This window comes from Tursiops truncatus, chromosome 20 (genome assembly GCF_011762595.2).
Source record: "Tursiops truncatus isolate mTurTru1 chromosome 20, mTurTru1.mat.Y, whole genome shotgun sequence".
Taxonomy (NCBI): Eukaryota; Metazoa; Chordata; class Mammalia; order Artiodactyla; family Delphinidae; genus Tursiops; species Tursiops truncatus.
This window is the reverse complement of record NC_047053.1, coordinates 11,929,468-11,944,113: the sequence shown is the minus strand read 5'-3', so window position 1 is coordinate 11,944,113 and position 14,646 is coordinate 11,929,468. Positions and strand designations below refer to the sequence as shown.

Genomic DNA, 14,646 nt, shown 5'->3' with positions numbered 1-14,646 from the left:
GTACAATTTAGTGGTTTGTAGTATGTTCACAGAAGTGTGCAACTATCACCGCTAACTTCAGAAAATTTTCACCACCCTTAAAAGAAACTCCATTCCCATTAGCAGTCACTCCCATCATCCTCATACTCTATAGCTCCTGTCAGCCACAAATCTATTTCTGTCTCTGTGGATTTGCCTGTTCTGGACGTTTCATATAAATGGAATCATAATATGTGGCCTTCAATGTCTAGTTCCTTTACTTAGCGTGATGTTTTCAAGGTTCATTCATGTTGTGCAACGAATCAGAACTTTATGCTTTTTTGTGGATGAATTATATTCCATTGTTTGGCTATATCACATTTTGTTTATCCATTTGTTCGTTAATGGACATTCTGATTGTTTCTGCTTTGGGGCTGTTATGAATAATGCTGCTACTAATATTCGTGTACAAGTGTTTTTTGTATGGACTTTTGTTTTCATTTCTCTTGAGTATATTCTTTGGAGTGGAATTGCTGGATCATATGGTAACTCTATGCTTAGTTTTTTTTTTTTTTTGCGGTACGCGGGCCTCTCACTGTTGTGGCCTCTCCTGTCGCGGAGCACAGGCTCCGGACGCGCGGGCTCAGCGGCCATGGCCCACGGGCCCAGCCGCTCCGCGGCATGTGGGATGTTCCCGGACCGGGGCACGAACCCGTGTCCCCTGCATCGGCAGGCGGACTCCCAACCACTGCGCCCCCAGGGAAGCCCTATGCTTAGTTTTTGGAGGAACTGCCGGGTTATTTTCCAAAGAGGTGGCACCATTTTACATTCCCACCAGCAACGTAAGCGGGTTTTGATTTTTCCACATCCTCACTGACACGTCTTATTGATTCCACATCCTCACTGACACGTCTTATTCTTTTTGATTATGGTGTGAGTGGTATCTCATTGTGGTTTTTTTTTTTTTTGTCTGTTTGTTTGTTTTTGGCTGCACCTCGTGGCACACGGTATCTTAGTTCCTCAACCAGGGATCAAACCCGTGCCCCCTGCATTGGAAGCGTGGAGTCCTAACCACTGGACCGCCAGGGAAGTCCCTCACTGTGGTTTTGATTACTATTGCGTTTTCAGAGTTCTTTATGTATTTTAGATACTAGTCCTTTGTCAGAAGTCCAACTATTAATTTTTCATTTTTGGATTGGTTTTTGGTATCAAGTCTAAGAATTCTTTGCTTCAGTTTTGCCTTTTTTTTTTTTTTTAAACTGAGCAGCAGCTTTGGTTCAAATAGAAAGTCCTCATTAACCAGCCCCCCAAATCCAGCTCTGTTGAGTGAGCCTCTATTAGTCCTTCCTCCCGTGGATGACAGAGCCACCGGATGGCAAATGAGGGCGATGGGGAAAGGAAGAAAGGGACCAGGTATCTGGACAATCACATTCCTTCTCTTGGCAGCAACGAGAAGGCTTATTTTTCTGAACTTCTGCCCCTTATTCTGTTTCTCTTTCAGACCCTGGAGGAGGAGCTGTTTGGGAACAGTGAGGAGAGCCCAGCTTTCAAGGAGTTCTTAGATCTGCTGGGAGACACCATCACGCTGCAGGACTTCAAAGGGTGGGTTTTAGCCAAGTGATGGCTCTGCCCCTATTGATGAGGCCCTAGAGGAAGGGGGAGGACTGACTGCAGAGTTTCAGGGGGTGGCATGTGAGAGTTAACAACACGCACAAGGAACATGGGATTATTTTTCAGCAAATGATCAACACTCATTGATTGCATCTCGAAGGACTCGGTGGTACAGGGCATAATCCTGAATGGCAGATGGTCTGAAAGGCATTGACTTTGGCCCTTAGGATGCATGATGAAATCGTTCCACCTGAGATTTGCCTTCCTAATTACAGTTGGCTCAGACTGAGAGTGAAATGAATCCACCTTCCCTTCCAGGTGAGCAGGTCACTCACCTGCTAGGCATTCCGGAAAGAGGACCCTATGTAGTTTTGGGGGAAATGACCCATTTTAGATAAGACACAAAAAGAATGGTTAATTAAGAGTTCTGGTGCAAATACCGTAATCCCTCTGGCAGGAACCTATGCAACAGTGTGTGGTTCTCTAAGCGGACAGAAAGAATATTGGGGCCGTTTCTTGGAAAGCTCTGGCCTTTGACGTTCCTTGACAAAGGCAACACTTGGGGAGGGCCTTCGGACCTGGGCAGCCTGTTCTCTGCCTTGTGGCTGGCACACGGCTGAGCCCTCAGAATTTCCCACCTCAGCAGCCGCATTACCAGGATGTCCTAACATGTGTGAACGCACTAGCTCTGTGTCTGGCATGGAGTAGGTGCTTGATAATCACTTATTTCCTCTGCTCCCTTCTCTCCTCCTCTTCCTCCCCCTTCAAGGTCATCACTGCTGGCTGGAGCCAGTCACACATGGGTCAAAATCCCATCTCTGCCACTAATTAGCTCTATGACTTTGAACAAGTGACTTAGCCTCTGCAAGCCTCAGTTTCCTTGTCTGTAAAAAGGGAGATAAAGATAGTACTGACCCCACAAGCCTGCTGGAGAATTGAAATAGATAGTGCACGTGAAGCACTTAGGCCAGTGCCACGCAGAGTAAGCACTGGTCGTCATTGTTCTTATTATACCACCTTCCATTGGCTCTGAGATGCCATCCTTATAAGATACATCCTGATTTCAGAGAGGTTAAAATGGGAAAAAATGTTCCATCTTGCAACTGATGAAATAAAGTATATTAAAACCAGGAAGGACCCCAGAGGTCATGTAATCCTATCCCTTTATTTTCAAGAGAAAGGAAACGGAGGCCTGGAGAGATTAAGTGATATGCCCAAGGTCATGTGCTGATTTAGCGGCAGAAGCTGGTCTAGAACCTGAATGGACCTAACTCCTGGCCACATGTGTTTTCCGCCATGTGGGGCTGAGCACATTTCTGGCTTGTATTATAGTGCTTGGGGTTGGGGGGACCTGATGTTCAGGATCTGTTTTATTTCATTTTCTGAAAGGAACATGTATCCCACTCTCCTTGCTGGAGAAGATGAGCCATGGCTAGCAGCCATGTTTCTATAAGGGAAGGAGGGGCAGCTCTGAGAAGCCCACCCAGTTCCTTAGTATTTTTTTTTTTTCCTGCCTGCAAGGAGGTAGCCAGAGAAGGGACCTCCTTGGATACCTCCCAGCTGCTGTGGTGGGGTCTCCATATCCGGGACTGGCTGGGTAGAAGTCAAGCATCTGTCCCCTCTTCTCGCTGACTCCGGATACTCCTGTGGGGCTCACCACCATCCAAAAGGATGGACGGCTGCCCTGGCTCTGGGCTGAGGACCTGGACACAGCCTTGCAGAGATCAAAGGCTTATGCCCAGCCTTGGGGGCCACTAGCAGCTGGGACGGCATTTGTCTGGGGTTGTGGATGGATGGATGACCTCTCTTCCCATGGAGTGGAGGGGACACAGCCAAGGCTTGGAATGGAGGTCCTGCCTTTGTCTTTGAAATAGTAATTTACGGTTAGAAGCCAGGGCTCATCTGCTCAGAAGATGAGCCTTATCTGCTTTCCCAGAATCATAGTCTCTCTGCCCTCGACTCTTCCACATCTTCTCTCATTCTCCTGCCCCCATGTCCTTAGGGAAGGTTGTACCAAGTTGCCCACTTCCCTTCTCTCTCTTTCTCTCTCTTCCCCTGGCACTCTCCCGTTCCCCTGACAGTTTCCGAGGAGGCCTGGATGTGACCCATGGACAGACGGGGGTGGAATCAGTGTACACGATATTCCGGGACAGGGAGATCATGTTTCACGTCTCCACAAAGCTGCCGTTTACCGAGGGAGACACCCAGCAGGTAACCGGGTTCAGGATGGCTTCAGGAGCCTGGGGCGTGTGAGGTGAAAGCCTGCGTCTGGTCTCCCTGGAGAACCGAGGCCGCCTTCCCCATTTTCATAATCAAGAAGCCCGTCTGTTCAACTTTGTTCCTTTTATCAAAACCTGAACTACTGTGTTATTCCACCAAGGCCGCAGGTCAGCAGCCTGTGTGGGAGGCGGGACAGAGCTCCTGGTTATCCCACTGTGACTGATGCAGAAACAGTGGTTAAAAGACTGTTTCCCAGGTGATCAGGGGCAGAGCTGTGAGCAGAGCCCAGGTGCCCTGATCATGTAGGCTGGTGATAAAGAGTACATGACGTGGTCTGCAGGTGGTGGCTTGAAGCCAGCTCTGCCACTGAGGGGTATGTGACTCTGGGCAAGCTGGTAATCTTGTGTCCTCATTTGCCTCATCTGTAAAATGGGGATAACACCACGTACATTAGAGGGTTGTGGTGGGGATCACATAAGGTTCTGATTGTAGGACTCAGTATGATGCCCGGCTTGTGGCAGGCTTCCTACCTCATGTCTGTTCACTGTCCAGGCCACTCTTCCTGGCCCAGAGACGTCAAGCTGGTTATTGCATGTGACACCCCCACACCCCTCTCCAGCTTGTCTAGTCATACAGCCTTACCTCTTAGGACACCTGCCGTGGGCAGGAATCCAGCCTTTTCCTTGACTGGAGAACCCTGAATGAGACCTCTGCTTCCAGTGTATTCCTCCTTTCCCTCTCATTTGCTGCTTCTGACAGCTGCACGTCCCCGGGGAGGACCTGGCTTCTTTTTCTCATCGAGCCCTGAAACCAGCAGCTGGTCCCTGGCTGTGGTCCCATTTGCCCCGTCCCACTCTTTGTACCATTTCAGTCTCTAGGAAGATAAGGAAGGAAGCTAGGCCTTTCACCAAACTCGGACCCATTTGTTTCTGAGCAGGGAGCCCAGGAGGGAGCACAGATGTAATATTGTAAACATAGTGCCTGGCTTCTTAGGAAAAAAGGAAATTGGCAAAGGAGACTGCAGTTTGGCTCTAAAATAACTACTGAATGTTCCAGAAACAAATAGGAGCAGGATTCCTTTTGTGCCCAAAGTAGGTTTTCTTGCAGTGTTTTACCTTCAGCTCTTTTCCCTCATGGCCTCCCTCACCCGCTGCCCCAGCCTGAGACTGAGGACCGTTCTCTGCCTGGCTTGTTCTCAGTGTCACCTGTTAAGTGGGATGTGCACAGAGCTTGGCTCTCAGCAAGGACTGAATACATGTTAATTTCTCTTCCTAAGAAATGGGATGATGTGTGTGCCATAAGTGAGACAATTTGTAAAAGTGCCCAGCACAGGGCTTAGTATACAGCAGGTGCTCAGTAAGTGAGAAACTCAGTGGGAAACAGAGCTTACGTGCAGTAGGTGTTTAATAAAGGAACAAAGTGTAGGTAAGCACCTAGCCTGGGTTTGGTATACAAGAGGGCCTTAACGTTTGAAATCTTGCATGGGAACAGCCCAGTATGGTTCCTGGCACACAGTAGGTGCTTGGGGATTGAGATCACCTGTGACAGCACCTGGCCGAGCTTGGGATGCTGAATCGGGGTTGTATTTCTCTCTCCCCCATGACCTCCACCAAGCCAGGTTGCCCGTATTTCTCTGAGCATGGTTCTTCTCCTTTCTGGTATAGGATGATCTGCCCCCTCCTTCCTGATCATCCACATTTCCATCAAGTGCTCCCTTCTCTCCCAATCTCCTCTTCCAGGAAGCCCTCTCAGATTGCTACCAGGCCTCTGATTTTGCCCTCTTCTCCGCCCCCATAGGCACTTTGTGGGTAGTGGCTGATTTAGCATTTGCTGGCTGGTGGCTTTGTTAGTGTTCTCAGGTGGCTCCACCTGTGTTTGTGTCTCTCCCAGATCAATTACAAGCTCTCCCAGGGCAAAACCCGGCCTCACTTTTTTTTTTTTTTTTCGGTACGCGGGCCTCTCACTTTTGTGGCCTCTCCCGTTGCGGAGCACAGGCTCCGGACGTGCAGGCTCAGCGGCCATGGCTCATGGGCCCAGCCGCTCCGCGGCATGTGGGATCTTCCCGGACCGGGGCACGAACCCGCGTCCCCTGCATTGGCAGGCGGACTGTCAACCACTGCGCCACCAGGGAAGCCCCCGGCCTCACTTTTTAACTAGTCTCCGCGAGTCCTGAGTCAGGGCTACCTCTACGTGCTATAGAGCTCAGTAAGAAGCTTGCCAGCCTCTTCCTGACAACGTAGACATTTTCCTCATTTTTTTTGCTTTTTAGTGGCTTCTAGAGAGTGAAAGAAAAAGCTCCTTGGAGAGAGAGGTCTCAGCGTTCCAGGGTTTATGTATAACGATAGAATAATGAGGAATTTCCTATATAGACCTATTCTGTTTTCAGGATGTTCCTAACTGGCTTATAACAATGGAACACTTTCTGATTAGCTCCAGAGAAAGAGACACATTGGGAATGACATTGTGGCCATCATCTTCCAAGAAGAAAACACACCGTTTGTCCCAGATATGATTGCCTCCAACTTCTTACATGCCTACATTGTTGTGCAGGCTGAGAACGAGGGCACAGAGACCCCATCCTACAAGGTAAGGAGAAAGTCCCGTCGGAGGAGGTGGTGGGCCCAGGCACCTCACCACACTTCATGGAATCAGCGACATCGAGCAACACCACGTCTCAGTGGCTCCTCAGACCATCCTCCGAAACGTGATAGATTTCCCACGAGTTCTCGGGTTTCTGGGGTTTGCGAGCTAGATTCTTGGAGAGCGCCTTCTGAGGTCACCTCATCCATCTTGCTGCCTTCAGGTTCCCAGCCTCTAACTCAAGGGTTGAGAAGCACCCCGTGTCCCTACGTGGAATCTGGTACTGCCATTTGCTAGAGCGAGGCAGAGCCAGAGGAGAGCAGAGAAGAGAAAGTGGAGAGGACTGTCAGGAAAGAGGAGAGGAAGAAGGCGGTGACAAACAAAGGGAAGGAAGGAAAGGGAGAGATGTTCATGGTGAGAAGGGTGGAGAGCAGGGTAGACCCTGGCCGCTGGGGGGGGGCCCTCTGGTTTAGCCATTCTGGGCAAATGATCTTAATTTGAAGACTCCCAGGGAGGTAGGGTTGTGAGCATCTGGGTCTAAACCTCCTGACCCATTTAGTGGGCTTTCACACTGGCTCAGAATCTTCACGGACGTAGATGAGCGTCAGCTGCCCTCACCCTGTCCCCTCCTGATGGCTGTGTCTCTAACCCTCTCCTTTGCTTCTCCATGAGGAACAATTCCAACCTCTTGGGTAACAGTTTCTCTGTATCACAGTGGTGTTGGGGGGCATGGGACCCAAGGGAGATAGACTGAGGCAGGGTTTTTAAAGTGGATGTTAGATAGGTTTTGTTATGTATTCCTTGTAGATAAGTGCAAAATGTGGAGTTCCCATGCTTCTTTGTGTTTTCTGGGGAGAGAAGCCATAGCTCACATTCTCAGAGAACTCCCTGTTCCCCACAGTGTTAGGAACCACATTTGTAAGGGAGAGGGAAAAGGAGCCTGGAAGAGGAAACCATAGGCCTGAAATGTTTCCTATATAATAACTTAGGCCAATGCTGGTCCCTGGGGTTCATGAGGCCATACCACTTCATAGCCATCTTTCCAGCATATCAATTTTGCTTGAATATTTTCGGAAAGAAAAATGATGTTATATAATTGTTATATCAGCACAAACCCAGGTGTATGAAGTGCAAAATTCACATCAGCTTTAAAGCCAAATGGGAGGCTTCCAAAACAGAACCAAAAAACCCCACTCTCTCTTGTTGAGGACAGCTGATTCCTTTATATGCCCACGTTCATCCTCCTCTGTCACTGAGCAGTCTTAGCTGAAAAGTTGGAGAAGCCATGGTTTGGGTGTTTCCTTCAAGGCTTTCACCAACGGGGACATTCATTTCAAACAACTGGTTGATTAATTTGTTGGTGGAAGCAAGCGTCCTCATTCAGTGCCTACTGTGTGGGCACTTGGAAGTGACATAAAGCACCAGCTTCAGGGAAGGGACAGAAGAGGCTGTGAGGCAGTTCAGCCACTGGGTCACTCAGACAGCCACCCGGTTCTTTTAACAGCCAGCGGTGGCAGAGACGGATCCTCAGAGTAAAGCTGTGTGATAGGAGGGCACCCAAGGCCTTCCAGGCAGTCATGTATGTACGTGTGGCTTATCTGCTGGGCCTCTGCCGGCAGAATGAGGCCTCTCGTGGACGTCTAGTATTTGCTTTTAGTTCCTGATAGGAAATGGAGTTCAGCTAACTGCCTCTCCACTTTCCAAGAGCTTTTGTAGAGTAGGAAAATACGAAAGAGAAAAATCAGAGATCCAAGAAAGCACCCCCCCACCTCCAGCGTTGATGCCGGAAGTCTTTACCAAGTCTCCCTAGCCACCGTTTCTGGTCCAGGGGAAAGCACTGTCCTCAGAGGGGTGGTGAGAAGCAGAGCTCACAGGGAGAGCGGGGCTGTCCCTGTGATGTGGGACCTTGGGCTCCGCCTGCCAGGCAAGCATCGAAGCTGGAGGGCAAGACTGTGAGTGGGGCTGGGTCGGGGGGCAGAGGGCAGGGAGGGAGATCAGCCTTTCAAGGTGCTCCCCAGAGCTCTGTCCATCCACGGCCCCAGCAGCACCCCAGTGATGGGCAGGCTGAGGAGGACATGGTTAGATCCCTCGGGGGGGGTCCAGGTGACACGGGACCTTAGCTGACCCCTGCGCGCTTAGGGGCTATGGCAAAGGAGGGTGAGATTTCCTTGGGGGCTGGGCAGTGCCCCAGGGGGCCCCCAGTGGGGAGGACAAACAACAGGGAAGAAGAGGAAGGGTGTGAAGGACAGCGGTGGGAATGTGCAGGAAAGTGTCCCAGACCGAGAGGCTCCGGAATCTGGGGTTCTTGTCCTGACCCTGCCTCTGACTGCTGTGTGACCTTGGGCCAGTTCCTTCCCTCTCCGGGCTTCTGTTGCCTTCCGTGTGAAATGAGGAAATTGGAGTAGGCAATCTCTGAGCTCTTTCCAGTTTTGACATGCTGAGGAGGGGAAGGAAGGGGAGTTGAGAAAGAGGGGTGTGTGTGTGTGTGGATTAGAAAGTGGTTTGGGGGAACTCTAGTATTTCAGGTGTACTTTATTAGGTGCAGGTCAGCAGGGAAGATAAAAAAAAACATTGAGTGACAGTGGTTACCTCTTATTTGATCTGCGTTGGACACTGTGCTAGGCCCTTATGAGCAGTCTTCTTGAATTCTCCCAAGCCTCTGGCCAGGCAGGCCTCCATTGGCCCTGTTTACAGGGGAGCAAATTGAGGCTGAGCTTAAGTTTCTTTTTTTTTTTTTTTTTTTTTTTTTGGGTATGCGGGCCTCTCACTGTTGTGGCCTCTCCCGTTGCGGAGCACAGGCTCCGGACGCGCAGGCTCAGCGGCCATGGCTCATGGGCCCAGCCGCTCCACGGCATGTGGGATCCTCCCGGACCGGGGCACGAGCCCGCGTCCCCTGCATCGGCAGGCGGACTCCCAACCACTGTGCCACCAGGGAAGCCCAGAGCTTAAGTTTCTTAAGGCCCGAGGCCACGGAGCCCAGAAACAGTGGAACCAGGGTCCTGTCCAGGTCTGACTGTGGTCTTCATCACAGAGCTGTCAGAGCAGGTGGGAACTTGGACCCACGATCTGGGGTGTGCATGAAACATCGCATCGAACTATGTTTCAGATGTGAATTTCATCCCCATCCTGCTAGCTTGGAAGGAAATTATAGCTGAGCCATCGCTAGGACCCTCTCCCCACCCTGTCTGAGCTCATCCTACCCCGACTCCTCAAGTTCTGCAAAGGTGTCAGGAATCTTACGTGAAGCAGACCCCGGAGGCGGGTTCCCGTCCAGGTGCCCTCTTTCCCTCACTACTGGTCTGCTGCTTGAGCGACCTTTGTGGTTCTCTAAGGCTTCCAGGCCATGCTTGGACAGATGTGGGGATCTTATGAGGTCTGGAGTCCTCAGAGGCTCCCCGCCTCCCAGGTGTATTCTTATTACTTACACACCCCTGTCTCCTTCCGCTTTCCAGTTCTTGAAGAGTCTCTTCCCCAGAGTCACCTGCTGCCTCTGTCTTTCTAAGCCCTGCCCCCACCCCTGCTGGGAGGCCTTGGCTGGATTTAGAAAACAGGAAGGTGAGGTTGTGTTCAAGCAGCTTCTGCTTTCAGCTCGGCAACCCAACCGTCCCCAAGAGGAGGGAACAACAAAGGCCCAGGTGTTTCGCTGGAAAGGGGTCAGGAGAGGGAGCGCGTGGGGATAGAGAGTCGCCATCAGAGGAAGGATCCTGTCTCCCGCCTGTCTGACCCGGCTGCTGCCGTGGGCTCGTGGGCGCGTCTGGCTGGGAGACTCGGGTGGATTTAAGAGCTTATCTGCAGCTCCTTACCTGGTCGGCACAGACTACTCCAATGAGAGCCTGAGAAGGAAGGGGCATTGGGGTGGAAAGAGGGGAGAGCTGGGCCTGGCCTCTGGCCTCATCCTCGCCAGCAGCCCGTCAGTGGCCTTCCCCCTCCCTCTCCCCCAGTTTTGGCTCCGTGGGTGGAATTCTTGACTTGTGCCACGGGTGCACGGTGGGTGGGTGGTGGAGGGGGAACTGTTTGGCAGCTGGAACCAGCCAGAAATCACGTCAGCCAAGCACGTACCATTTCCTGACTCCGGGCACTGCCGTGTGGGCCATGGGGACAGTCTTGCACTTGGAGAGAGAAAGTCATGTAGACCAGCCCTCTCCCGCTCCCTTCCCCTGCAGACCCTGGCCGGCCTTTCCTTGGCCTGGCTCCGAGCTGCCTGCTCACCCGGTCTGGCAGACTCTGCATCTGCCCTACTTCACAGGCTGGGCAGGCTGGCGGCATGCCAGGGCTGGGCTCGCGTCAGCAGCCGCCGGGGAAGGGAGAGGGCAGAGTCTCCAGAGAGGCCTGCAGCCTCGGGGGCTGAGAACAGGTGACACGAGGGCACCTCCGTGCAGAGAGGGAAAAGGGAGGTGTGGGGCCTGTCCTGAGCCTGGGAGACCCTCACACAGAGCGCCTTGGTGTCCTTCCACCCCCAATTCCCAGGCCGGGCCCTGGCGCTCTGTTAGTTGCAGCCTTGCCCGGCCTGACCGACCCTTTGTGTCTGAGACCAGGGCTCCCAAACACCAGTCCGCTGACCGCACAGAAGCTCTCGGGTGCGTTTAAGGGTTGCAGATTCCTGGCTCCACCCCAAAGCTGCTGATTCAGTAGGTTTGGGGTGGAGCCCATGCAATCGGTATTTATTTTTAAACACTTGAAGTGATTCTGACGTCTGGTCAGGTTTGGGAGTCAGTGTCGTCGGAAGGAATCCCAGAGCAGGGTCGGGGTGCTCCGGACTCTCAGTTCATCTCCGGGGCTGATCTCCTGTGAGCCTTTGAGGCTCCACGGCTCTGGGCGTCTGTTTCCTCATCGGGAATCCAGGGCTAATAATTCTGCTGGTGCCTTCTCTGTAGGATTAGCGTCCCAGTCGAACGAGGTAATGCGATAGCATCTCCTGGGCTCTTGTGCTACATTAGAATCAGGGTTCCAGGCTGCTCTTCAGCCCTGTCCAGTCGTCTTGCCAAACTTGCTTCCGGCCTCCAGGAATGCAGATGAGGGTATGGGGATAGCTCCATGCCATCCAGCCCCGCTTCTAGGAACAGTGACTCGGGTGTGCCAGTGATGGTTCTTTATTTGTATTCTGGGAAGGGGAGGAGGGAGAAGGGGAGTAGGTCCCCTAGGACCAGGGCTCGGAACTCTCGTCATCCTCAGCTTGGGTCTCCTCCCTCCTGGCCCACACCGAGCTTCTGTGTTTCAGGTCGCAGTCACCGCACGGGAAGACGTGCCGGCCTTCGGCCCACCTCTGCCCAGCCCCCCTGTTTTCCAGAAGGTAAGAAATTCTCCTTTCTGCTCCTCTCATGTCCGAGACTCCAGGTTTTCACACCTAAGTGTCCGTGGTTGCAGGGGCGCTGAATTGGACTAGATCTTTAGGAGAACCTTCAGCAGGGTTGGGGAATCTCCTCACTTGGGGTCTCTCCCCACCTCTCCTTGTGCCGCCAGCCTGGCCCAGCACAGGGCCTTTTGTCAGGGTGTTTGATACTGGGGTTGCCTTTCTGCTAAAAGAAGGGTTTTTATGCCATGCTCCAGTCCCAGGAGGCTTGGGCACAGGTGGGCTTCCAGTCATGGAAATGCCACTGTGGGTGTGGAGGGTTGGTTTTCCCAGCACCAGGGAAGCTGGTTTCCATGTTAGCGTCTTAGCAGGTGGGCTTAGGCTGGGCTAGAACTGATGAAATGTCGGAAGGGGACCTTTCAGGGACTCTCCCAAGACCCCCTCTTCTGCCTACCTCTTCCTGTGGCTAAAGCCCTTTGGGCAACAGCTAAGGGTGGGGTGTCTTGTCTGTTCCAGGGCCCGGAGTTCAGGGAGTTTCTCCTCACCAAGCTCACCAATGCAGAGAATGCTTGCTGCAAGTCAGACAAGTTTGCGAAGCTGGAGGTGAGAGCGCGGTTTCTGATCTTCCTCCTGCCCTCCTGGACAGCCTTTCCTGGAGGTCTATTCTTGGGGCTGTTTAAGGTGGGGAAGCACCATCTTTGCCCCTCTAAGCCTTCAGCCTTGTGTTGATATGGAGCTCTTTCTTCTTGCGGGAATTCCATCCAAACTTTAGGTCTAGTCAACCATTCACCAATCATTTGTTGAGCACCTACTGTGTACTAGGCTCTGTTCTGTTCCCTGGGATACTGGGATATGTGAGGCACAGTTTCTGCCCTTATAGAGCTCATAGGCTGATGGGAGACAGGTATGATGCAGTGAGCTGGACTGTGATGGAGACCAGCACAGAGGCTGCTTCTGCTGATGGGGAATGGAGGGTGTGTTCAGGGAAGGCTTCTTGGAAGAGGTGGCCCTTGAGCTGCTGAGTCTGGATATCTGATGAACCTTTTGCCAGGAGGAAAGAGTGGGGAGGGTTATTCCAGGCATGAGAAACAGCATGAGCAAAGGCCAGGCAGATTCAGAGCGTGACTTTGTGAGGGAGCTGCAGAGGGTTGGATGTGGCCTAAGAAGGATTCATGTGGGGCCTGGAATGGTGGGAGGCCCACCTAGAGATGCTAGTTGGGTCAGATCAACTAGAACTAGAGGTGATGAGTCCCTAATAAAGTTCAGGAGGAGGTGGGAGAGAGGGTAGATTGAAGGCGAGGAGGGCAGGAAGCGTGACCAGTTAGAAGCTATTACAGGAGTCCAAAAGAGACAGTGACAGTGCGCTTACACCAGGCACGGGAAATGGTCAGAATCAGGAAGACCTGATGGACTCCAGTATATAAGGGTAGGGGTAAGTGGGATTGGTGGGGTGGCTCTTGGGCCTTTGTCTTGGGCTCTTTGCTGACATGGGGACCGCTGGAGATGAGTTCTGTTTGGACCTGCTGATTGGAGGTGCCTGCAAAGGCTGGGTTGTGGAAAGCGCTGGTCCTGGTCTGTGTGAATGGCGCCCCCTGGAGGCTGTATACATAGCCCTGGACGCACATCTGGATGGAGAAGAGCTGCGGGCAGTTGGGTACGTGGAGGCGGCAGAGATCTGGGCTAGGAGTCATCAGGGCAGAGCCATGGGAGGGCAGGATGGCCCAGGGAGAAGAGGCAGAGGGAAGAGCGCAGAGGGCCTGGCCCGGAGCTGTAGTGTTAGCTGCAGCATTTGTGAGAGTGGATCTCAGCCTGGATATCGGTCCATACCATTGCCGGGATGCAGTTGGCCAGAAGAACAGCCCTTGGGCCAGGTGTCGGGAGCCCCCCAGGGAGAGGCCACAGCTCTGTCTTCAGTGCCAGCTTCACAGCCCCCACCCTCTTCCCTTCCAGGACCGGACGAGGGCCGCCCTCCTGGACAACCTTCACGATGAACTCCACGCCCACACTCAGGCCATGCTGGGACTGGGCCCAGAAGAGGACAAGTTTGAGAATGGGGGCCATGGGGGATTCTTGGAGTCTTTTAAGGTACGGGCACAAGAGCGGCCGGGGATTGCTAGGGCAGGGAGGCGGGGGCCAAACAAGGGACGACAGCAGGGCAGAGTCCACGTGACCCTGAGACCAGAGCCCGAGTGCCAGCCAGCGGTGGCAGGACCAGCAGGGGCATCACAGATGTTTGCAGAGGGCAGGGGTCTCAGGAAGTGTGAGCGGTCAGAGCAGCCGACAGTGTCTCTGGCATCTTCCACATCCTGTCTTTGATCTAGATCATCTCCTCATCAGACTCCTGGAGTCTGGTAAGAAGGAACAGGGGAAGAGTTAGTAGCAGGAGAGGAGCCAGTGCAAGCCAAGAACATTCTTGCTTTCATCTGCCTCTTTCTGTGGTTGGGGAGCCCAGGGCAGGATGGCAGGAGCAAGGAAACCAGCCTTAGGAATCTTCAGCAGCCAGTGTGGGAGACTGCAAGGATCGTTCCCAGTTGCCAGGGCAGTGGAGGACCTGGCCAGGGCTGGTGGGATGGAGTTACAGGCAAGTCCTCGGGGACTTTGCAAAGGGAAGGGCTTTCTAACCAGAGTGAACTACTAAAATAAGTAGTGAGCTTTCTGTCCCTGGAAGTATTCAAATAGAGCTTGGACAGACACTTAGCTGGCATGGGGTAAAAAAGGTTCATCATCACATGCTTGCCAAGTGCATGTTGGTCCACCCAGCACTTAACATCCAGCATCCGATTTGAGGCTGGCTGTAATCCTGTGCAGTTGGCAGAACTTGGGTCTTGTTATTTTTCACTCACACACAGGGGGATAGGCTGAGAGAGGCTGAAGGGCTGCTCAAAACGTTACACCTGCAGGAGAGGTAGAACCTTGTTTCAAACCCAGGTTTTCTGGTCTTTAGGTCAGTGTTCTGCTGGATTGCCCGTTGCTAAATGATTTGTAAA

General features: G+C 52.6%; 1 protein-coding gene across 9 annotated transcripts in view; it reads left to right on the top strand.

Moving 5' to 3' along the window:
- RAP1GAP2 (RAP1 GTPase activating protein 2) overlaps positions 1-14,646 on the top strand; it is a 218,772-nt gene that overhangs the window by 181,076 nt on the left and 23,050 nt on the right. For all 9 annotated transcript variants that reach the window (XM_073798113.1, XM_033847049.2, XM_033847050.2 and 6 more), the window contains 6 exons: positions 1,460-1,560; positions 3,651-3,780; positions 6,220-6,375; positions 11,588-11,659; positions 12,176-12,262; positions 13,610-13,744. In XM_073798113.1, coding sequence (XP_073654214.1) covers positions 1,460-1,560; positions 3,651-3,780; positions 6,220-6,375; positions 11,588-11,659; positions 12,176-12,262; positions 13,610-13,744 — 681 coding nt within the window. The remainder of the gene's footprint in view (positions 1-1,459; positions 1,561-3,650; positions 3,781-6,219; positions 6,376-11,587; positions 11,660-12,175; positions 12,263-13,609; positions 13,745-14,646) is intronic.